The sequence below is a fragment of the Meles meles genome, chromosome 7, assembly GCF_922984935.1.
Source record: "Meles meles chromosome 7, mMelMel3.1 paternal haplotype, whole genome shotgun sequence".
NCBI lineage: Eukaryota > Metazoa > Chordata > Mammalia > Carnivora > Mustelidae > Meles > Meles meles.
The window spans coordinates 109,415,471-109,437,541 of NC_060072.1; the positions used below are offsets into that span (position 1 = coordinate 109,415,471).

General features: G+C 47.4%; 1 protein-coding gene across 1 annotated transcript in view; it reads left to right on the top strand.

The window, feature by feature from the left end:
* The first annotated feature begins 4,043 nt into the window (after positions 1-4,043).
* B4GALNT3 (beta-1,4-N-acetyl-galactosaminyltransferase 3) overlaps positions 4,044-22,071 on the top strand; it is a 93,295-nt gene continuing 75,267 nt past the window's right edge. Inside the window, exon 1 of the mRNA XM_046014055.1 lies at positions 4,044-4,463. Coding sequence (XP_045870011.1) covers positions 4,295-4,463 — 169 coding nt within the window. The 5' untranslated portion in view covers positions 4,044-4,294. The remainder of the gene's footprint in view (positions 4,464-22,071) is intronic.

Below are 22,071 nucleotides of genomic sequence, written 5' to 3' on the forward strand. Positions count from 1 at the left end.
ATTACAGGTGACATGATGGAAATGCTCTTTCTTTTCAGGTGTGAATTGTGCAACATGACCCTGGGCCATTGTGGACAGGGGCCAGTACTAAAGTGGGAGAGTGAAAAGACAATGAAAATCATCAGAAGAACCAGTGAGTATCCAGAAAAATTGACATGACAATGAACAGATCTATTGTGCCACTAAAATTATACCTTAACCTATAGACTTAGCTTTGGACCTGAGGGAGAAGGACAGCTAGCTCCCATTGATTGAAAAAAAGAATTTGGGTCTCAAAGTCTGGATGCTGCTGCCTTGCTGTGATATTAGAGGAGTCAAAAGGGGATTTGGAGCAAGCTGTCTGAAAGCAGCATCTGGATGGGAGGGAAATCTCAGTGCTGAGGAGAGAGAAGAGGGAGAGCCACAAGGGTTTCCTGGCCTCCTTATCCTTGCCATCCATGCACCCTCTCACCATAAGTAAAGAAAAAAAAAGATTTTTTTAAAAAATTTTATTTATTTACTTTTTAAAAAGTAAGCGCTACATCCAATATGGAGCTTGAACTCATGACCCCAAAATCAAGAGTCACATACATGCTCTTCCAGCTGAGCCAGGCTGGCATCCCAGAAATGAGTTGTTTAAGGTATAAAACACAGAGTGGGAAGAGAAGGGCAAAGAAATGAGATGTGCAGAGTGATCTCTTTCCCTTTCCGAATTTCTTTGGAATTTACTATTAGGACCAGAAACTTAGTCTTTATGTTGTCAGATCTCTCTTTCTGTGGAATATCATTTCTCCTCAACTAAATGGCATGCTCTCTGTTTTATCTTGCTCCCAGTTCCCACACAGTGGATACTTCAAGGGTTTGGTTGATAGAAGTGGTTACATGTGTCCTCTCAGGAGGAACTATCTTTTTAATTAATTTAATTTAATTTTTTATTATTTTTAAAGATTTATTTATTTATTTGACAGAGATCACATGTAGGTGGAGAGGCAGGCAGAGAGAGAGGAAGGGAAGCAGGCTCCCTGCTGAGCAGAGAGCCCGATGTGGGGCTCGATCCCAGGACTCTGGGATCACCACCTGAGCCGAAGGCAGAGGCTTAACCCAGGCGCCCCTTTTTTATTAATTATTTTTATTAACATATAATGTATTATTTGCCCCAGGTCTACAGGTCTGTGAATCTTCAGGCTTACACATTTCACAGCACTCACCATAGCACATACCCTCTCCAATGTCCATAACCCAACTACCCTCTCACCTCCCCCCTCCCCCCAGCAACCCTCAGTTTGTTTTGTGAGATTAAGAGTCTCTTATGGTTTGTCTCCCTCCTGATCCCATCTTGTTTCATTTTTTCCTTCCCTACCCCCCTAACCCCCTACTCTGCCTCTCAAATTCCTCATATCAGGGAGATCATATGATAATTATCTTTCTCTGATTGACTTTATTTCCCTCTAGTTCCATCCAGGTGGTGCAATTGGCAAGATTTCATTTCTTTTGATGACTGGCATATATATATATAAATATATAAATATAAATATAAATATATATATATACCACATCTTCTTTATCCACTCATCTGTTGATGGACATCTAGGTTCTTTCCATAGTTTGGCTACTGTGGACATTGCTGCTATAAACATTTGGGTGCAGGTGCCCCTTTGGATCACTACACTTGTATCTTTAGGGTAAATACTCAGTAGTGCCATTTTCTGGGTTGTAGGGTAGCTCTATTTTCAACTTTTTGAGGAAAGGAAGAACTATCTTGAGGAGAGGATTGTAGTAGGGGCTGCTACATGTTTCCATGACAAAGTACCTTAGAGTGACTCAGCCTAACAGTCAATCTGGTTCTCCCAATGAGAGAAAGAGAGAGAGACAGAGAGAGAGAGAGAGACAGAGAGAGAGAGAGAGAGACTCTATTTACAGAGACCAGGCTCGCCTGGCACCTTTCTCAGTCAAGCTTGTCCATGCTGACTGCTCTTGCCTATCAGCCTCTTGGTCAGAAGAGCATGGGAAATGTACACGTCTCGGTTTGGAACTTTGCAGAGATATTTCCTTGGGTCTATTAGAGAATTGTTCTTTAGATCTACCTTTTGTTAAAGAACTACACCGGAAGTTCTGGCGGTTGTTTGCTCCACGCGATATCTTCACCCTCAAACATTACCCAGTGCTAAAAGGGACATTGTGCCACCTCTTGAGGAAGCAAAGTTCCCACTTTCCGAGCCTAGCGGTGAGGCTGGGGAGTCTGTATGCATCCGCGGGTGGGGCAGGTTATCAGTTCTACAGAAACTCCAACCAGGATAGGGTTGCCTAAGAGGGGGTTGGTCCGAGAAAACTTCATAGAACCTGAAACGGATCTTGAAGCAAGGGTCAAATCTGAGTAACCAAAAAAAGATAATGTATTGTGTGCAGTAAATGACTTCATTTTAGCAGGTTTCATATGGTCACATAAAGTTGGAAAAGGCTTTGGAAAACCTTGACTTCCAGATTTACAGTTTGCATTTTAATCAGTAAGCACCAGGAAGTCATTAAATATTTGTGAGCAAGTGTATGAATGGGTCAAAGAATTGGTACTGGAGATGATGGTGGGGGTGGTGTGCTTGCTGGGAAAAGTCACAACAGTCCCTAGAGATTATTGGACTATGGAGTATCCAACTAAGCTTGTAGCAGAGAATGGGAAGCACAGCACTCAATTCTCTGGACTTCTGTCTTGGAACACTGTTTGCATGTTGTTGGCTTGAATTAAAAATAGGTGGGAATGCCTCTCTGACCCTTGCTTTCTTCACAGTCTCCTGACCACTTTCCCCAGGAAAGTGGAAAGAAAACTGCCCTATTACCTGTTGATTGTCCTCAGGCATCTCACTGGGCTCCACTGGACCTTCATTATCTCATTTAAATCAGATGATCAAGGTGCCTCGTTAGCGCAGTAGGTAGCCCGTCAGTCTCATAAATCAGATGATCATAATTTTACCTGCCGGAAGGCAGAGCGCTGGAGTACGGAATATCTTGGTGATCTTTTCAACTCTTTGAGTGCCTTTCTTGTGTGTGTGTGTTAATATTTATTTATTTTAAGTGATCTCTGCACCCAACCTGGGGCTCCAATTCACCACTGGGAGATCAAGAGTCGCTCCATCTTTCAGTTGAAACAGCCAGGCACCCCTCTTTTCCATTTTTAATTCTTCAGAACTCTCCAACATCTGCTTTCCCTCAATAGCTATTTCATCCCAGTCTGGGAAAAACCACTTGGGGTTCGATCTGGGGTGTGTATAACTTCCCCAGATTTTCTGGTTGACGTGGTGGTTGAGGCCGGGATGGAAAGGTCTTCAAATCCAACCCGGACGAGGAATTTGTGGCTGACAGAAGTGGTCGTTGGCTCCCAACTAACACCACGTCTACTCTTATTATTAAAGTAGGAAGGAGGGTCGTCCCTGGCCCCGAGAGGCCCTGAAGCCAAAACCTCAGGCGTCAGTCACCCCTCGCCCCCCAGCTCTTCCCCAGGGTGACCGGTCCCCCACTCCCCCACTCCGCGCCCCCCTTCAACCCAGCTTCTACTTCACTTCTGCTTGAGGCCCCACGCCGCTAAGTGCCTGGGCGGTACCTCAGTTTCCCTCAGTCACACAGATTTCGGATCAGAACTCGCCCCCTCCAACACCCCAACTGTCTGAGTCGACGAAGGCGCGAGTCAGTCTCGGCCGCATCTCTTGCTGCCCCAAGGAGGCCAAAAGGGGTTCTTCCCTACCCCTCTCCCCCGGGTTTCTCAGGGGCGGAGCCCACCTGGCCCCGGGGGCGGGGCCGGGGCGGGGGCGGGACAGGTGGGTGTGCGGTCGCGCCAAGGGCTGGGCCAAAGAGCCGGAGCGGGAGGCTGCGGAGGAGAGGCCGGCGGGCGCGCACCTAGGGAAGCCTCCCTGTGGGCAGTGTGAAAGCGAGCCAGCGAGCGGGCGAGGAGGCGGGCAGGCGGGCAGGCGGGCGAGCGGGCGAGGAGGCGGGCAAGCGGGCGGGCGGGAGGCTGCGGGCCTGCGAAGAGGAGAGGCGTGGAGAGGAGAGCCGGGCGCCGAGGACACTCGGGGGAGGAGGCGCCGGGTCTGCTCGCGGAGAGAGACCTGCGAGGCGGCGGCACTAGGCGCCCGCGCAGCCGGAGGGACCCCTTGCGCGCGGAGCATGAGCCGGCGGCCGGCTGGAGAGCGGCGGGGGGAGACGGTCTCGGCGCAGCCCTAAGACGCTGGGCTGGGGCACCGCGCGCCCGGGGCGCTGGGCCCGGCAGGGGGGCGGGGGCTGGGTGCTGAGCGCCCCGCGCTGGCGGCGGCCGCCGGGGCGCCAAGCCATGGGGAGCCCCCGGGCCGCGCTGCTCCTGCTGCTCCTGCGCCCGGTCAAGCTGCTGCGGAGGCGCTTCCGGCTGCTGCTGGCGCTCGCCCTGGTGTCCGTGGGGCTCTGGACTCTTTATCTGGAACTGGTGGCGTCGGCCCAGGTCGGCGGAAACCCCCTGAACCGGAGTAAGTGAGCGCCGAGGGCACGGGGAGGGCGCGGAGGTGGGAGGTGCAAGACCGGTGGCTCCCGGGTTGGGGAGACCCGCCTCTCATCCTCAGACCCGATTTCCAACTCCTTTTCGACTCCAGTTGCCCGGCGCCGCCCCGCTGCCTACTCCGGGAAGAGAAGGGGGGCGTGGGGGCCGGTCGCCGAGTTCCGAAACCGGGCCTGCCCGCCGGGCCGTGTGGGGCCGGGGCATCCTCGGGGCTGCTTGCTGCTCCCCTCGGAGGACGGCGTGGAGAGAGGCTCCCGTCCCCCCCACCCCCCGCGAAAATGCGGGCGGAGACGCGGGGCACCTCCCGCACGCTAGGCTTGCAGCCCCCCCCCCCCCCCCGCCCCAGCAAGGGAAACGCGCGGTCCAGGCATGGGCTGGGGGTCTGTGCCCAGGGTGCTCTCGGTCGTGTGCCCCCCGAGGAGGAACGCTCCGCTTAGCGCGACCCAAACTTTTGCTCTGTTGCTCGCTCCGTTTCCTCTCCCGCTGCGCTTTCTGAGGTTCTTTATTTTAACCATACCTCCGAGAGTCCCTACACCTCCCCCTTCCTCTGCGCCACTACCCCCCACCCGGTCCCTTCCTCTTCCTCACTGAGCCGGGCCCCTCTCCTAGTCCTGAACACCCCTCCAGCTGGTTATCCGAAGCTCTTTTTGGAACTCTTCGGAACGTGCTGAACTCACCAGACCCTGGGCACGGAGACAATGGATGGCACAGTGCACCAGGCAGTGGCTGCATCCCTACTTCTCTGTTTAACGTAGCCAGAGCCGCTTACTTTTTCTGTGCCTCAGTTTCCTGCTAGGAACATGGGAGGGAACGGTCTCTTTCTCGTTTTCCTTCATCAGCCATGGCTATCCGACGTCATTTATGGTTTACTGTTGATGGAGCTAACAAAGTAAAATTCGGAAAGTACAAGGTCAACAACGGCAGGAAAAAGTGGAGAAGCTCCCAGAGAGGAGGCTCCCTGCCCAAGCCTGAGGAGTGGAGGTTCATAGTTGGAGCACATTGTCTCCCATGCCTTCACTTCCCCCTTTGAGGAAATTCTGAAGGTATATGTGGTGATGAAATTGCTGGTGAGAAGATGCTTTGACATGTCCTCCTGTCAACTGCTCTGCCCAGAGTTGGGTGTGGTGCCTTGCCTCCTCCTGTGGCCAAAGAGAGGGAATTACTAGGGTCAGTAATTGAGCTGGTTCAGGGTAGAGACATACTTATGGCAGAACCTCTCTGTTGAAGTAATTCTGGCTGTAAGTAGGGAGAGTGGGGTTCCAGTCCTGGTTCTGCTACTAGCGAGTTGGGGGAGCAAAGGGAAAATGGCAGCTTCTCAGGTAGAAGGAGAAAGTTGGACTGAATGATCTCTAAGGTCCCTCTGAGTCTGGATGCTTAGGTTGTGTGATCTTGCCTCTTGGGCTTTTCCAGGGCCAGAGAGCTCGAGGAGGGCTCTGCTTAGCCACAGCTCCACAGCTCCAAATAGGAGAGTTTTTCCTTATGGTGACCAAAACTCGCCTTCCCATAGCTAGTTCTTCCCTCCCCTGAGCCTTGAAAGACAGTGCTCTTCCATACTGTGGCCACTCAGCCCCTTGGAGTGTGTGCAGGTGGGAGCTCCCTTCTTTCCTCCTTGGGACACCCCTTCTCAAGGTGACCACCATTTTGTTAATGTGGTAGCCAGTGGGATCCTCTGCATAGATTAAAAACAGAGGAAAGCAGTTGCTTTGTGATCCTGAAATTAGTGATGTCTCTTCTTCCCCCCACCCCAACACACTTTCCCTTTACCGCAAGTGTGCTTTTTCCTGAGACCAGAACCAGTTTGCCATCATCATAATCTCACACTCTGGCTCCTACCCTGACTCCTGTTGGCTGTCTCATCCTTAGCTATCAATTCGTGGGGCTGTTTGGTTTCCCTTCTAGATGAATCTTAACTCTGACTGGGTTTCCATATTCTTTCTTTTTCCAAACTGACCCTTCTCCAGAAAGATGTTCCCAGCTTCCAGTTCCAGCAATGTCTTTGTTTGTCTAACCATCATTTTTAATGAGAGCGCAGGCCTGGACACTGATGGGTCTTTCGTTTGCTTGTCTCAGCTTCCTAGAACCCCGAAACCCATCTGCTCTGCAGAGTGACTTTTAATGCTAGGCTGTCTCATTGCATTCTACTCTTGCCTGGATTTCCTTTTGGAATGAAATTTAGACAGTGGCTGTGGTTTCTGGCTCCTTGTCTCCCATCCTTCTTTGTTTTCAAGAAGGCCAGACATCTTTCATCAAAGTCCTCTCCTGTCCTATAGGTCTTACTCCCAGCTCAGAGCTGTTTCGCTGTTTCTCTGGAGGGAGAGCAGGGGAGGAGAAATTAGAGAATAGAGGTAAGGAAAGGCTTCCTGGCATTCCCTCCTTTACACTCCGGCATACCAACAGCAACCAGGCAATAGAACTTCCCCTCCCAGGACTGTACCCGCGGCCTTGACCACAGCAGCCAGAGTCCCAGCTTGGCTCTGCTTCCCAGCAAGCCACCCTGCCTCCTCTCCCTAGTAGTCCCTGCCAACTCACTCTACCATCAGCCTTCCTGTCCTCTGTAAGGCCGTCCTCCTTTACCAAGAACCTTTCATTTGCCTGTCCCTGTGTGACGGGTACATCGATCTGACGCTGGAAGAAGTGTACGGAGGAATGGCAGTCCCAAACTCTAGGGTGGTAAAGTAATGACAGGGGGAGCAAGCTTCCTGCTTCATCTCCATGGAATAACCCAGTAGTTTAAGATATGGATGATATGTAGTTTGGGTTCCGTATGTAGAAGGAGATACAACCACAACTGAAGTAACTTCAGAGAAAAACAACCCAAATCTTTAACAGATAGAAAATGGGTCCCTTGGACAAAAGAATTAGAACTGTTCACTCACTCATTTAAACAAATATTTATTGAGCACATGCCTTTAGCAAAGCCTTGTGCTAGGTCACTTTGATATAATGGTGAGCAGATTATGTTGTCTGCCCCTCAACAGCTTTCTCTCTAGGAGGGGAGTTGAAGTACATATAAAAAAATAACTACTATGGAACAGTCATTAAGTTTTACAACTGGGGACACTAGATGTTGCTGTGACACTCCTGGGAAGGGGATATGACTCTTCCAACTAATATTTCATGCAAGTGGTGACATTTCAGGAGAGCTTGAGAAGTTGGTAAGATTTTAACGGATATGGAAAGAGAAGGCTATTCCAGGCAGAAGGCAGTATAAACAAAGACCAGGGAAAAGTTAGTGTTTGGGAATGTCGAGCATCTGGGTTTGATGAAGCAGAGAGTAGGAGGGAGGAGATAGGATGGAGCTATATTATGAAAGACTTTGAAAGCAACCTTCAAGACTTGCATTTATTCAGTAGATAAGAGAAGGCAGTTTGGGAATAGGGTAGGTAACCTTGTAGAATGGAGCCGGCCAGGATCAAGCAGTTTTGCGATACTTTGGCCTGGAGGATGCCTAAACAGGGCTCTGAAGGTCCCTTGCTGTGGCTGGCACGAGCCCTTTAGCTGCTGAGTCATGAAGCTCTCCTGGGGACAGGTCAGGGTGGTCAGGGGCATTCAGAGGGCTTGGGGCAGTCATTCTATGCCAGCATGTTCAGAAGTCTTTTGGTAGTTGAATAACTAGTACAGCCATACTGAAGTGTACCCGCTGAGAAGCAGCCCTGGGAACAGACTATTATTGGAAGTTAAAGACTCTCCATCCTGGCAGGTTTTAACAAGTTATACCCATTCGTTCAGATAGGATTAGTTAAATCCTGCCGGAGGGCAGAGGTCTAGACCAAAATGGTTTCTAGGTTCTTTGCTCTATAATTGACCTACTGCTGGGACCAACTTGGTGCTGGAGCCAAGAGATTGCGTTTGGGCCCAGAGCCAGGACAGAATGATAGCATGCAGCGGCCCCTTTCTAGATCTCGCAAGGCTGGTTCCGGCGTGTCCCTGTTTTTCAGTGTCAGGTTTACCTGCTGAACCCTAGAGTGTCCGCAGGCTCAGGAATGAATTGACTTTTGCTGCATTACATCTGTAACACACCTTTCCAGTTGGCCTCTGTGACTTTCGATGGACTCCTAGTGGGCGGTGGGGGGCATACCCACCAAAAGCAGCCAGGCACCTCAGCTCCTGGGGTCACCACAGTCATGCTGGTTTGGAAAGGATACAGACCCTCCCTAGCAGAGGTAGGAGTCTGAGCCACAGGCAGAGAGAGGGAGAGCAAGTCAGACAGATGTGTGGGCAGAACGGGCTGCTGTGGCTTAGGGCCGACCCTCAGAGCAGAGTTGAGTGTTGGACAGGAGCACACCTCCTTCTGTGCTCCGTGTGGCTAGGGACCATGTCTCCGCTGCCCCTCCTTCCCGTGGAACCTTGGTTCCTGTGTCCTACTTAACGCCCCTTTTTCTGCTGCCACCCTGGGCACCTGGCTGCTGTGTGTATATTCAGATCAGTATCCCACTCCGGGCACACACTAGGCGCTTGACTAAATACCTCCTGGTTATGGATGGTAAGCTCTGAATTTCCAAGCACCTGATATTTTCCACTGGCAGATACTTTGTTTATCAGTGACCGATCCAAGAATAGAACCTAGGAATTCTTGTTCCTTGTAGCGTGGCGCATATAAACAACAATAGCCTTTCCACACCAACAATAGCCTTTCCACACGTATGCAAAGGGTAAGAATTAAGCCATCAATGCCTTTTTACATAAGCGTATTTTCTTTGGACCCAGCACGGCTGGACCCAGAATGCTGCGTGTGACAGGGAGTAGGAGACCTTACCCAGACTTGGCATCTCCTTTCCCTGGTCTCTTCTGTTCTCCTTCTGATGTGGCCAGGACAGCTGCAGGAGCACACCTCGCCATCTACCTTGCCCACACCCCGCCCCGGGCGCCCTTGGTCTGGAGTTGAGGCCCCTGCTCCCCAGCCCCCATTTGCCTGCTCAGGGGTGTGGAGGCTTCTTACAGCTCCCTGTTCTGGGAGTTGTTCAGACTCCCTGCCTGGGTAGAACTGCTTCCGAGCACCAGGTCTTTCGAAGCAACCACTTCTGTGCTGGTTTTAGGAGCTGCTGGTGCTCTCACTGCAGTAATTTTCCAGGCCACGGAGCCTGCTGGTCTTGCCCTCTAGAGCTGAGCTTTATGGAGCAGAGCGGAGCAGCCGCCATAGCGGAGTTTGCTTTGGAAGGGGGCCTAGAGGCTGTTCTTGGAGCCTAGTTCTCTACCAAGTTCCACCGGTCTCAAAGTCTACCGTTTTTATTTTCCACGAATACTTTGCCTTATATCCAAGAATGGTGAGGTCTAAACCAGGCCAGCTCTGTAGTTTGCTTTCAGAACCCTCTCACCTTGTGATCCACAATTAATAGATTTCTGTGTTACCCGATATTAAAAAAAATACTACTGGAGGAGGTGAGAACAGCTGGGAGGGTGTATATAAAGGGCGTTGGGCTGGATATGTTATATATTCTGAGCAAAGCATGATGGATAGCTCCTTAAATTTTGCAGACTTTTAGGTTCTAACAAGTGCTGCTTTCAGTGTTACCAGTATCCACGAGACAAGCAAAAATGAATATTATTTTTATCCTTGTGATATTTTTGTATGTGATTTATTTTTTATGCTAATTTTTAAAAAAACTACTAACCCACATTTTTAGAAAGTAAAGCCACAAATTATCCTCGAGGTCCCTGGCTGCATGTGGGTTTTATTTTGTTTTTTTGTAGCTTTTCTTTGAAATATCTTCTGTGTTCAGAAAAGCGCACGTATAAGTGTCGCGCTTGAATTATCAGAAACTGAACATACGTATGTAACGAGCACCCCGATGAAGAAATGGAACATTGCCAGCACCCCAGCAGCCCCTGTTAAATTCCCTTTCAGTCACTACCCTTAGGATAGATATGCTTTGCCTATTTTTATACTTCTTGTATAAAAATTTGTGCTTTATTTTAAAGTTGATATTTATGATTATAAAAATAATGAATGTTTATTATACCAGATGACAGCTTCATAGCTGGACCACATTAATCCCTGCAAAATTAAATTTTTGTGCTGCCGGTACCCCCCAAACAACTGATAGAATAGCTTAAGGAGTAGGTAGTGAAGACCCAGGACCTAAAAGCTCTGAGATAGAGCCCTGTGAAATTCTCCGTTCGAATTGCTGCCAGGGTGGGGTTGAGAAGCATTGCTTATCATGTGTGTGAGAACTGTCCAAAAAGGTTTCTCTGGTCTTGATTTTAGAAATAGCTGTGCTTCTATTGAGCAATTTGTTTAAATTTTTATTGGCCATGGTAAATTGTGTAACTACCAGGTTTTTCCCTTTGTATTGGTTACTAGAAAGCTTTAGAATTCAGTTTTTGGTTCATCTGGAAAAAAAACGTAAAAGGCTTTATGATCTGCCTCTTGGTATTAATTATATGCCTCCCATATTTTTACCCCCTCCCCCGCCCAAACAATGACTTCTAGTTTATGTCATCTTACATTCTTTTTCAGAGCAAATCAAGGCATAAAAGAATCAATAGAAATGCTGTGGTGTATATAAAAGTATGAAGAAGAAATTAAAAATCACCTATAATCCCACTACTTTGACCTAGGGATTGTTTGAAAGAAAAATAATAAGTATAATAAGCTGTGATCACCAGATGCTGGATTCTGGAATACTTTAAACAAGAATTCTGGAGAAAAAAAAAGCCAAAAAATAATCTTCCCAGTCTTTTTTTTTTTCTTTTGGTTTTTTAGTTTATTTAGGTGTTCAGAGTCGAATGGCATTCAAAAATAAATTCTCACCTCTTTATGAGGATCATTAAAAACTTAGAATTTACTGGACAGATGGTGGGGCCTGAGCCAGGGTCACTGAGAACAGAGACATAAATACAAGGAAAATTCAGAAAACCTTGGGGAACCCTATCACCACTGATCAGGTAACTGAGGGGACTGGTCCAGAAGGCCAGGAACCTCAAGTTGGTCATGTGGACTCCTGCCCTGCCAGGCCAGCAGTGAGACCATAAGCGTGAAGACCTGTAGCCCCCAAGCCTGTGTATGGCTTTTGTGCGTAAAGTCACAAACATCAGAGATCCAGCCCCTTTACTAACAGATGAGAAACTAGGCCCAGGGAAAAGATGTTATCTGCCTCCTCTACTAATTTCTTTTAAACCGAATTCTTGTGGTGCCTAGCAGGGCCTAGGCACTCATCCTACCTTATCCCAGATAGAATTGTGCTTTACAGTATCAGGACCTGGGAAAAGGGCCCACGGATGGGAAGACGAGAAAGAAAAATGGGGGTGGGAATAGAGAAGCAGTGCTGCAAACAGACCGAGGATGTTATCTGTCAATGCCCAGAAGCTGAGTGATGTGTATTTTTCCATTTTTATTTATTTTGCAAATCCTGAGTGGCTGCAGAGGTGATTCATTTTCAAACTAAAAATGTTCATGGAGCATTATTTTCTTGTGGGGGACTCTGGGGGGTAAAAAGCATTGATAGTTCCTGGAAAAAATGGTGGACTTTGAAGACAAGGCAGGGCTCAAATCCGAGCTCAGCTACTCACTGGTTGCAGGACTTTACTTAGCCCTTTTCAAGACTCAGATGCTTTTCTGGGTAAGGGGAGAGGGGCAGGTTGGGTTATAATGCCCTTCCTATAGAGCTTTTCCTCTGATTTCGTAAGATGTGAGCCTAACACATATTAGGTGCCCAATTAGATTTAACATAAGCCTTGCACATATTAAGAGCTCAGTGAATGTTGGTTCCCATCTCTGCCCCCTGCGAGTTTACAGTCTGGTAGGAATTGGAAAATGGCTGGCAGGCAGGAGGGAATAGATACATTCCTCAGCTAGCCCTTTGCCAGTGTCTCTTCGGCATCTCAGTCTGTGACACAGCTGTGCCTAGTCCTCAGCAGTCCCTATCTATGTCCAGCACCTGCCAGCAAATACATGGTCTTTAACCACCCTTTTTTCTTTGATATTCAGCACTGCCTCCATCTTTTTTTTTTTTTTAAAGCTTGTATATTTTATTTATCTGAGAGGCAGAGATCACAAGTAGGCAGAGAGGCAGGCAGAGAGAGAGAGAGGTGGAGGCAGGCTCCCCACGGGGCAGAGAGCCCGATGTGGGGCTTGATTCCAGGACCCTGGGATCATGACCTGAGCTGAAAGCAGAGGCTTTAACCCACTGAGCCACCCAGGCACCCAGCACTGCCTCCATCTTTCTGTCCCCATCCCAGGCAAAGATTTTCTGTCCCCATCTCAGGCAAAGATATGCATTAGGGGGAGCGAGGGGTGGATCAGAAGTCAAGGATTTTGCTGAGAATGACAGATCTGTTGGGGATGAGTCAGGGCACAAGAGCTCTGTGCTTGGGACGTGGTAGCCGGTCCCTCTGCTGTGTGTCCCTGAGCACACTCTGAGCATTTCTGGGACAGGAAGGCAGAAACACTGGGCACACATCTTGGTTTAAATCCTAGCTTTGTAATGGACTTATCGAGGGTCCTTGGGCAAGTGCCTTTTCTTGTGAGGGTTTCAGTTTCATAATCTTTGGAAGGAGATGCCTCTTTCAGGAGTAGATTTGGAACCTCTGCAGTGTCACTGAAATGTCAAGGGGACAGTCAGTCTTGGCCATTCTGGCACTGGTCTTTCATGACTCAGTTGCCTTGAACTGAGAGGTGGCAGCTATCCCAGGGCTTCTGGCCACTTGGTCTCCAAGGTCATATCTGACAACGTGGTCTCCATACAAGCAGTTGCCTCAAAGATTAAAGGCTCTCTGCTGAGATCTTCTTACAAATCCTCTGATCCACTCCTTTCTACCCTGCCTGCCAACCCGGGTTCAAATGGATGCATGCAGGCATGTGTACATACACACCCTCCTGTCCCAAACAGCTGGTCTCCTGACCACACACCACCACCTATGACTCAAGGATTGGCAGGAGGAGTGAGGACATTGAGGATTTCTTCACACACCAGGGACTAAGTGTTAATGGAGCATCCCAGTTCTTGGTTGTCCTTTTTCTTCCAGCCAAGTTGAGGGCCTGGAAAAAGGGAGAGGACAATGGGGAACAGATCTCAGGTGAACAGCTTCCAGAAGGCAGTGAAGTGTACGCACAATGAAGGGGAGAAGGTGGGAGAGAGACATTATCCTATTTTTGCAGTTGATTCAATGACTATATTTTTCAAAGGTATAAGGTTTTTTTAATAAGTGTACTCTTTTTTTTTTTTTAAAGACTTTATTTATTTGACAGAGAGAGAGAGATCACAAGTAGGCAGAGAGGCAGGCAGAGGGCAAGGGAGAAGCAGGCTCCCTGCTGAGCAGAGAGCCTGACACCGGGTTCTATCCCAGGACCCTGAGATCATGACCTGAGCCGAAGGCAGAGGCTTAACCCACTGAGCCACCCAGGCGCCCCCAAAGATATAAGTTTTATCTGGTTCAGTTTTACATTTGGTTCCTTTTAACATACTACTTAGAAACTATATTGTTCTTCTGTTTATAATAACATAAAATTAATGTAATTAAGTAATTAAAATTAATTGATATAAAATTAATGTAAAACATTTATTTTTTTTCTAATCTATTATCTAAAGTTGTTGGTTGCCCCAAACTAAGAGGCTGCCAAAGTGTTAGTGTCTGCTTGCTGCTGTGACATTCAGTTCTTTTCTTTTTTAAGATTTTTATTTATTTATTTATTTATTTGACAGAGAGAGAGAGAGAGAGAGAGCATAAGTAGGCAGAGCAGCGGGCAGAGGGGGAAGCAGGCTCCCTGCTGAGCAGAGAGCCTGATGCGGGGCTCCATCCTAGGACCCCGAGACCATGACCTGAGCCGAAGGCAGAGACTTAACCCACTGAGCCACCCAGGCGCCCCGGATATTCAGTTTTGTTTTGTTTTTTTTTTTAAGTAAACTCTACACCCAACATGCAGCTCGAACTCACAACCTCAAGATCAAGAGTTGGATGCTGTATTGGCTGAACCAGCCAGGAGCCCCTCACTGCTTTATATTTTGGCTCCTGGAGATTTCCAGAAAAAGACATTTGTCATATTTTGTCCAGCCTTTCTTAGTATTTCACTGTATTTCCCAGAAGGAAGTCCTTTGGCTTGAATGTTTAAGACCAAATTTCCAGCCCCACTAGCCTGTAATTATTGGGAGTTGTGTGTGTAAGCAAAGGTGAATGTTCCCATTTGAGGAATCTAGTAGAAGCTAGGTAAACATTGAGGGAATGCCAGTCCTGTAGCACAGAGTCTCACGTGGTCTGAAGATGAGGTTGGGACAATGGTTGTGACATGATTGTGTTTTCTCCAAGTGACAGGCTGCTGAGGTTGGATTTGGTGTGGAGCGACATATGGTTTTGTTTTTGTTTTGTTTTGTTTTTAAAGATTTTATTTATTTTTCATAGAGATCACAAGTAGGCAGAGAGGCAGGCAGAGAGAGAGAGGGGGAAGTAGGCTCCCCGCTGAGCAGAGAGTGATTCCGGGCTCGATCCCAGGACCCTGAGATCATGACCTGAGCTGAAGGCAGAGGCTTAACCACGCAGGGGCTCCCAACATACGTTTTTTATTTTTATTTATTTATTTATTTATTTTTAAAAGATTTTATTTATTTATTTGACAGAGACACAGCGAGAGAGGGAAAATAAACAGGGAGTGGGAGAAGGAGAAGCAGGCTTCCCATGGGGCGGGGAGCCCGATGTGGGGCTTGATCCCAGGACCCTGAGACCATGACCTGAGCCGAAGGCAGATGCCTAACAACTGAGCCACCCAAGCGGCCCACAACATACATTTTTTTAAAGAAGGGATTTGATGTGATGAAGGCAGTGTTTTCTTATTTTTCATCCACTGACTTGACTTTGATTCTTCAGACACTTGTTGAAGACCTTTTACATCCTAGGAACTGTGGCTCATAGTGACCTAAAGTGTAGGCAGCAAGTGTCTAGCTGAGAAGGGTGACAAGAATAGCTAAGACCTGTCAAAGAAAGAAATGACAGAATTTGGTGGAAGAGTTGATGTAGAAGGTGACAGAATGTTGGGTTGTGAGTTTCACCCATGGTTCTGTCTACACTGCTGTGATCATTTTAATTAAGGGCAGCCCTGCACAGCCAGCGTCACAAAAGATGTTCTCATGACAAAAAAAAAAAGGGCTTTCATGTCTCTGTACAGCTTCCTCTCTGGGATTTAGATGTTGTGCTGGTCCTGAAGGACAATACAAAGGGAGAGGAGACAGACACTCATTTATTCCACAAGTATTCATTGCATGCTCGTTCTAGGTATTAGAATACTGAAGGGAACCGGAAATTCAAGGCTGTCATGGTGCTTACATTTCATGAAAAACAAAACAAAACAAAACATGTGAACAAACATAAGAATTTCAGATGGTGATTAGTTCTTGGAAGAAAATGAAATGTGGTGATGGCACAAAATTTCTAGGCAGAGGGGTGAGAGGGAAGACTAGCTTGGAGAGTCAGGGGGCTCTCTGAGAAGTGACTTACCTGAAATAGCTGACTAGGGGTAAAGGATATGATTAAGCATAAAATGAGTGAGTACCTCAGGAGTTCAGAGAATGGGAACTGGGTAGAAGAGGGACAAAATGTAGAACAGAGTCATTGCTCATTTTCAGGAGATACTCTCCTGGCTACTGCCTCCCATTGTCCTGAAAACAATGTTCTCCTTCACCTCCCTGGCAGGAACAGGGTCAGCCTTAGACTCAGTTTTCACTGGGAGTCCCTGAGAAAGAGGGGCTAGCCAAAGGCTCTCTCTGTCTGGGCCTGAGGAGAAGTAATAGTTGTTGCTTTTCCTCATTACAAACTTGGATCCCAAAACCAGAAATGGGGGGGCAGAGGGTGTCCTAAGCACAGCACGGTTGGAATCCACCTCTGTTCCCCCTTCCCTCACGGATTTTTTTTTTTTTTTTTTTTTTTTTTTTTTTTTTGGTATGTTCCATTAGCGCACTTATCAAAGTCTGCCTTCCATCAAAGTTATTTATGTCTGTGTTTGTCTTCCCCCACGGGATAGTGAATTTCTAGAGTGCTGGACCTGGGCATTTTTCTCCCTTTGTCTCCCTAGGGCAGAGGTTTTTTAACATTTTGTGGCTCCTATACACTTGTAGAATCTGAAGAAGAAACTGGAAATTTGCACAGAAATTTGCCTGCCACCTTGTCTGTTTTGCATGCTGTTTTGGGGAAGTACCCAGACCCCTGACTCCCATCTGTGGATCCCTAGTCAGGAACCCTGCCTGAGTGATTTGCCCAACACCTGGTACACAGTTAAGTTCCCAGAGTTTGATTTGGGGCGTCCTCCCAGTTAAATCCCATTACTCTGGCTGTAGGGGGTGGATGTTGTGTGGGAGAGAGGCAGAAGCAGTCCCAGAAGAGGGTGTACAGACCAGAAGTAGCAGTCCAGAGAGCAACCGCTTCACTGTTGCTTCTTGTCCCTGCAGAGTCAGAGTTGGTGTCTCCTTCCTCTCCCGCTGGTCTCCCAGACTCTTAAATGCTGCTGTCCAGCCTCATGCTATTCCTTGGGCCTGCTTTTCAAAGCTCTGCCCATTCCTTCAGCCCCATCTTTTCCCTGAAGCCTTCCTCGGTTATTTCTGTGCCAGCTGACTTTACCCTTTCTGCAACGTCTGCTGCACTTAAGTTGTCTGCAACTCACATGTTGGTATTTTGTTTTATTTATTTATTAGAGAGAGAGAGGGAGGTAGGGAAGGACAGGGGCGGGGGGAGAGAATCTTTTTTTTTTTTTTAAGATTTTATTTATTTATTTGACAGAGAGATGACAAGTAGGCAGAGAGGCAGGCAGAGAGAGAGGAGGAAGCAGGCTCCCCGCTGAGCAGAGAGCCCGATGCGGGGCTCGATCCCGGAACCCCGGGATCATGACCTGAGCCGAAGGCAGAGGCTTTAACCCACTGAGCCACCCAGGCACCCCTGGAGGGGAGAGAATCTTGAACGGTCTCCACACCCAGCACGGAGCCGGACACGGGGCTCAATCTCGCGACCCTGAGGTAGTGACCTTGAGCTGGAATCAGGAGTTGGGTGCTTAAGGGACTGAGCCACCCAGGTGCCCCTCTTTTGTTAGTTTAGATGTTTTCTTTTGTCTCTGCGTCATCCAGGTGGACATTATGTACTCCAGCAAGGGTTGTTAGAGAAGCCAAAGATGATGGGTCCCGAGGACCCGGGGATGGTGGTTTGCTCCACCCTCCCCACAGGCATCGATGAAGTGCTTGGGGAGGTGAACTCGGAATTGAGTGGGCACAGGCTTCGTTGTGCCCGTGTTTCAGAGCTCTGCCCATGTGGACACAGCCATCCCTTCTACCTTAATTCTGGACGTTGCTGTTCTGTCTTCTGTGCCATCTGCTATCGTCTCCCCCCGCCCCAACTCCTTTTCTTCCTTTGTTGTAGCATAGCTGTCAGGAGCAGTTTCTGAAGGCAGACTGCCTGGGTTTGAATCCTGGCTCTGGTTCTCAGTAATCGGTGCTTTAGTGAGCAGAGTACTAAGCTTCACAATGCCCCAGTTACTTGTCTGTGGAATGGGAACCAATAGTTCTACCTTGTTGGGTTTTTGTTGCGGCAGTTAAGTGAAATAAGACACACAAACTACTTAGAACAGTTCTGAATATATAATGTTTAATAAATGTTAGCTGCTTGTTTTTATTATTGTCTTATGTTTAAATTATTCTTGTTTTTTTAATCATTTAATCAGCCTTTATAGCTCCTTTGTTTTTGTTGTTGTTTGTTTTGTTTTAAGATTTTATTTTTATTTATTTGGCAGAGAGAGGAGAGACAAGCAGGGGGAGCAGCAGAGGGAGAGGGAGAAGTAGGCTCCCTGCTTAGCAAGGAGCCTGGTGTGGGACTCTATCCTAGGACCCTGGCATCATGATCTGAGCCCAAGGCAGACGCTCAACTGACTGAGCCACTCAGGTGTCCCTGAAGCCCCTTTGTTTCTCTTTTGTCTGGTTTTTGGGAGCTGTCCTTCACATATTGTAGAGGATCCAGGGGCAGAATGGATCTCAGAGATTTTTAAATTCTGAGATGGAAAATACCTGCATTCTTATTCCAGGCCAATGGCAGACATCTTCAGTAGAACATGGAATTCTTCTACTAAGCCCAGACGCAGTCTCAACATCTTTCTCAACGCAGCTCGTCAGGCAGGCAGTGGCGAGTTGCCTCTTCAAGTGTAATCTGTTTGCTCAAACTCCGCGTTTCACCAATGCAGGGTGTAAGGCCTAGAGAGTTTAAGCAACCTGCCTACAGCACAGCGCTGGGCTTAGAATTCCTGAGGCCTGAGCAGTGCACTTGACCGCACACCGTGCCACTCATCATGCTGCCACTACTTGTCCTCATTTTGTTTGCTGAGAGTGCTTTCTTTTCGTGTCTGAGTTTCATGACGTCTTTTTTTCCTACCCATCCAAGCAGTCGGACAGTGTATGAAGCAGGCATATAACCCGTTCTCAGGTTTATCTTCACTTGCCAGTGAAGGAGTAGAAGTTACTGTCACCTAGCAGGGGGGTGGATCGTGGGCCCACCTCAGCTGCTGTGGGGGTGACTTGTGAGTTTTCGGAAACTTCTCTAGGGACACTCTGCGTTGATATCAATAGCTGAGGGTAACCTGCAAAGAGGATCTTGTGGATGCTGAATTCTCATATTGCAAAGGGCAGGCCAAGACGTAACATTTCTCATCCAGTAGGTCCTTTTGTTCCCCACACCCTCTCATCCTCAGAACAGCCCCTTCTAGGAAAGGGATAAAGAGCTTTTTTAGAGGAAAAAAAATTCAGGGGCACCTGGGTGGCTCAGTTGGTTAAACATCTACCTTTGGCTCAGGTCATGATCCCAGGTCCTGCAATTGTCCTGCGTCAGGTTCCCTGCTCAGCCAAGAGTCTGCTTCTCCTTCTCTCTGCCCATGCTCTCTCACTCTGTCTCTCTCAATAGGTAAACAAAACCTTTAAAAAAAATCAAGGTAAATCAAGACTCTTGAAACATATAAATCATGAGATCCTTCGGTAAAAAGTACATTTTTTTTTAAAAGATTTTTTTATTTATTTGACAGATCACAAGTAGGCAGAGAGGCAGGCAGAGAGAGAGGGGGAAGCAGGCTCCCCGTTGAGCAGAGAGCCCGAGGCGGGGCTCAATCCCAGGATGCCAGGATCATGACCTGAGCCGTAGGCAGAGGCTTTAACCCACTGAGCCACCCAGGAGCCCCCAAAAGTACATATTTTTAAAAGATGTTCTCATCTCCTTTATTTTCATCTCTGGAGAAAGATACAAGACGATAAGGGTTAATGTTTTCGTAATCATAGTCCTCGTTAGCAAGTGGAAGTCCACCGCCAGCAATTCTGAGCAGGGAAATGAAATGGATGGCAAATTAAACATAAATTGCAAAGAGATAGTAGTAAGGGGGTTCAGAATGCATTTGGAAGCCTATAGAGAGGAGGCGAAAAAATTAATATTCAAGTTTGATTTAACCTGTTGAATAAGAATTCAACTTTGCTCTGATGCATGAAGGCTGGAAAAATATTTGCATAAGGAACATTCGACAATAGTGAAGCTTTAATTATGTTTCTCAGGAAATACCAACTGTCTGTCATGGGACAACATTTATCAAAGCAAGAGGTATTAAATTGGAAGTTGGTATTTACTTTGAGAAAAAGAAATGAGCATGATAAAGTGCCTAACAGACTTATTGATATCAAAAATTAGAGAGATTCAATGTCTGGGAAATGGCAATATATTGTAATATTTTTAGGGAAACAGTTATGAAATTTTTTAGTGCCCTTTACAGATCTAAAGCTGTTTTGTCAGTTTAGCAAGATAAACATATATCTTACATAACTTGGTTTGCTCAAAACGATTATGCTTGGTATATTTAGAAACTGGAAAGCCTGAGAGGCAGGGGGTAAGAAAAAAAACCAAAGTTATTTCTTCTAAAACCAAGAAAAAAAAGCCCTCAAAAAAAAGTTGTTTTCCTATATTTTTCTGCCCCTTTCTGTCTCTAATAAGGTTTGGAAAGTTCCAGAGTCGTGAACACTTTCCCCAGCTGGCAGGGGTTTCACGATCCAATCATGTGAGGGAAGGAGTGGAAGGCGAGGGAGAACAATAGTACCTTGTTTTCACCAGGAACTTTTCTCCTGGGAACTTGGAGCAAGTTAGGCTGCACCCACCTTTTAGGACCAGAGATTGTTACTTCTCCTGGAAGGAAGTTTGCTCCTTTCGACCTGTCTGTGAAGGTGTCCTCTGCCGCAGTCTAAGGATGCATATGGAGCAAGGCGGGTGGGAAATGACATTCACCCAGCATCGTGAATGCTGGCGTTCACTTGGAAGACAGAAGGTGCAGCCTGCTGCCCACTTTATATAGAGAGAAAACCAAGCAAGAGGGGGCAAGAGGTACACACAAACCTATTAAGCCTGCTGAGGAAGGGCGTTCACTCAGGTGTGCTGGCTGTCAGGGCTGGGGGCTACGAGATGGCTCAGAAGCTAGCAGGCCTCAGTATGCAGTCTAGAATCTCTCTTGAGTAACTTAACTCTCACTGAGGGTATTTTGTTTCACGGCTGTGGCCCTCCCAAAGAACCCTGCCCTAGACCAGTGAGCTGGCATTCGTTGGACTGTCAAAGCTGGGGTAGAGAGAGCACACATTGGAATCTAGTCATCAGCAGAGCAAGGAGGACCCTTGGTTGCCTGCAACTAGCCAGTGAGGGAGACAAAATGAGCAATTAAGGAAATGTGGAGGAGAGGGTCATTCTTCAAAGGAGGCTTTTTTTAAAAAAAAGATTTTGTTTATTTATTTGAGGAAGAGCAAGAGTATGAGCAGGCAGAGAGAAGCACACTCCCCACTGGGCAGGGAGCCCAGTGCAGGTTTCAATCCCAGGACCCCTGGATCATGCATGACCTGAGCTGAAGGCAGATGCTTAACTGAGCGCTCTTAAGGAGTCTTGATAAGGAAAAAGGTGAGCAACAGTGTCAGGTGCAGATGAAAGATCCAGAAGGATGAGACTTGAGAGGAAACTCGGGTATTTGGCCAAGGAGCAGGGAGAGCCACTGGTGAATTGCATGGCCAGTTGAGTTCTGTCATAACTGAAGGGGGAAAGTAAAAGCCAGGTTATAGAATCATAGAGTATTTGGGCTAGAAGAGATCTTGGATGTCTTTTTCTTTTAGGTACATGGTTAGGGCTAAGAACCCTGGGCTGGGAGTCAGGGCACCTGGATTCTAGTCTTGGTTATGATATGAACTGGTTCTGTGACTTTGAACAAGTCATTTCTGCCATCTGGGCCTCAATTTTCTTTTCCTTTCCTTTCCTTTCTTTTTTTCTTTTCTTCTTTTTTTTTTTTTTTTAAGATTTTTATTTATTTATTTGACAGAGAGAGAGAGTACAAGCAGGGGGAGTGGTAGGCAGAGGGAGAAGCAGGCTCCGCTGAGCAGAGAGCCCAGTGTGGGACTCCATCCCAGGACCCTGGGATGATGACCTGAGCCGAAGGCAGACGCTTAACTGACTGAGCCATCCAGCTGCTTCAGGGCCTCAATTTTCTTACTTGTAAATGAGAAGGCTTGGTTACTTGGTCCTTGAGGTCCCCTCTGGCTCCAGCATTATTTTTTTTTTTAAATTTTTATTTTATTTTATTTTTTTGACAGATAGAGATCACAAGTAGGGAGAGAGGT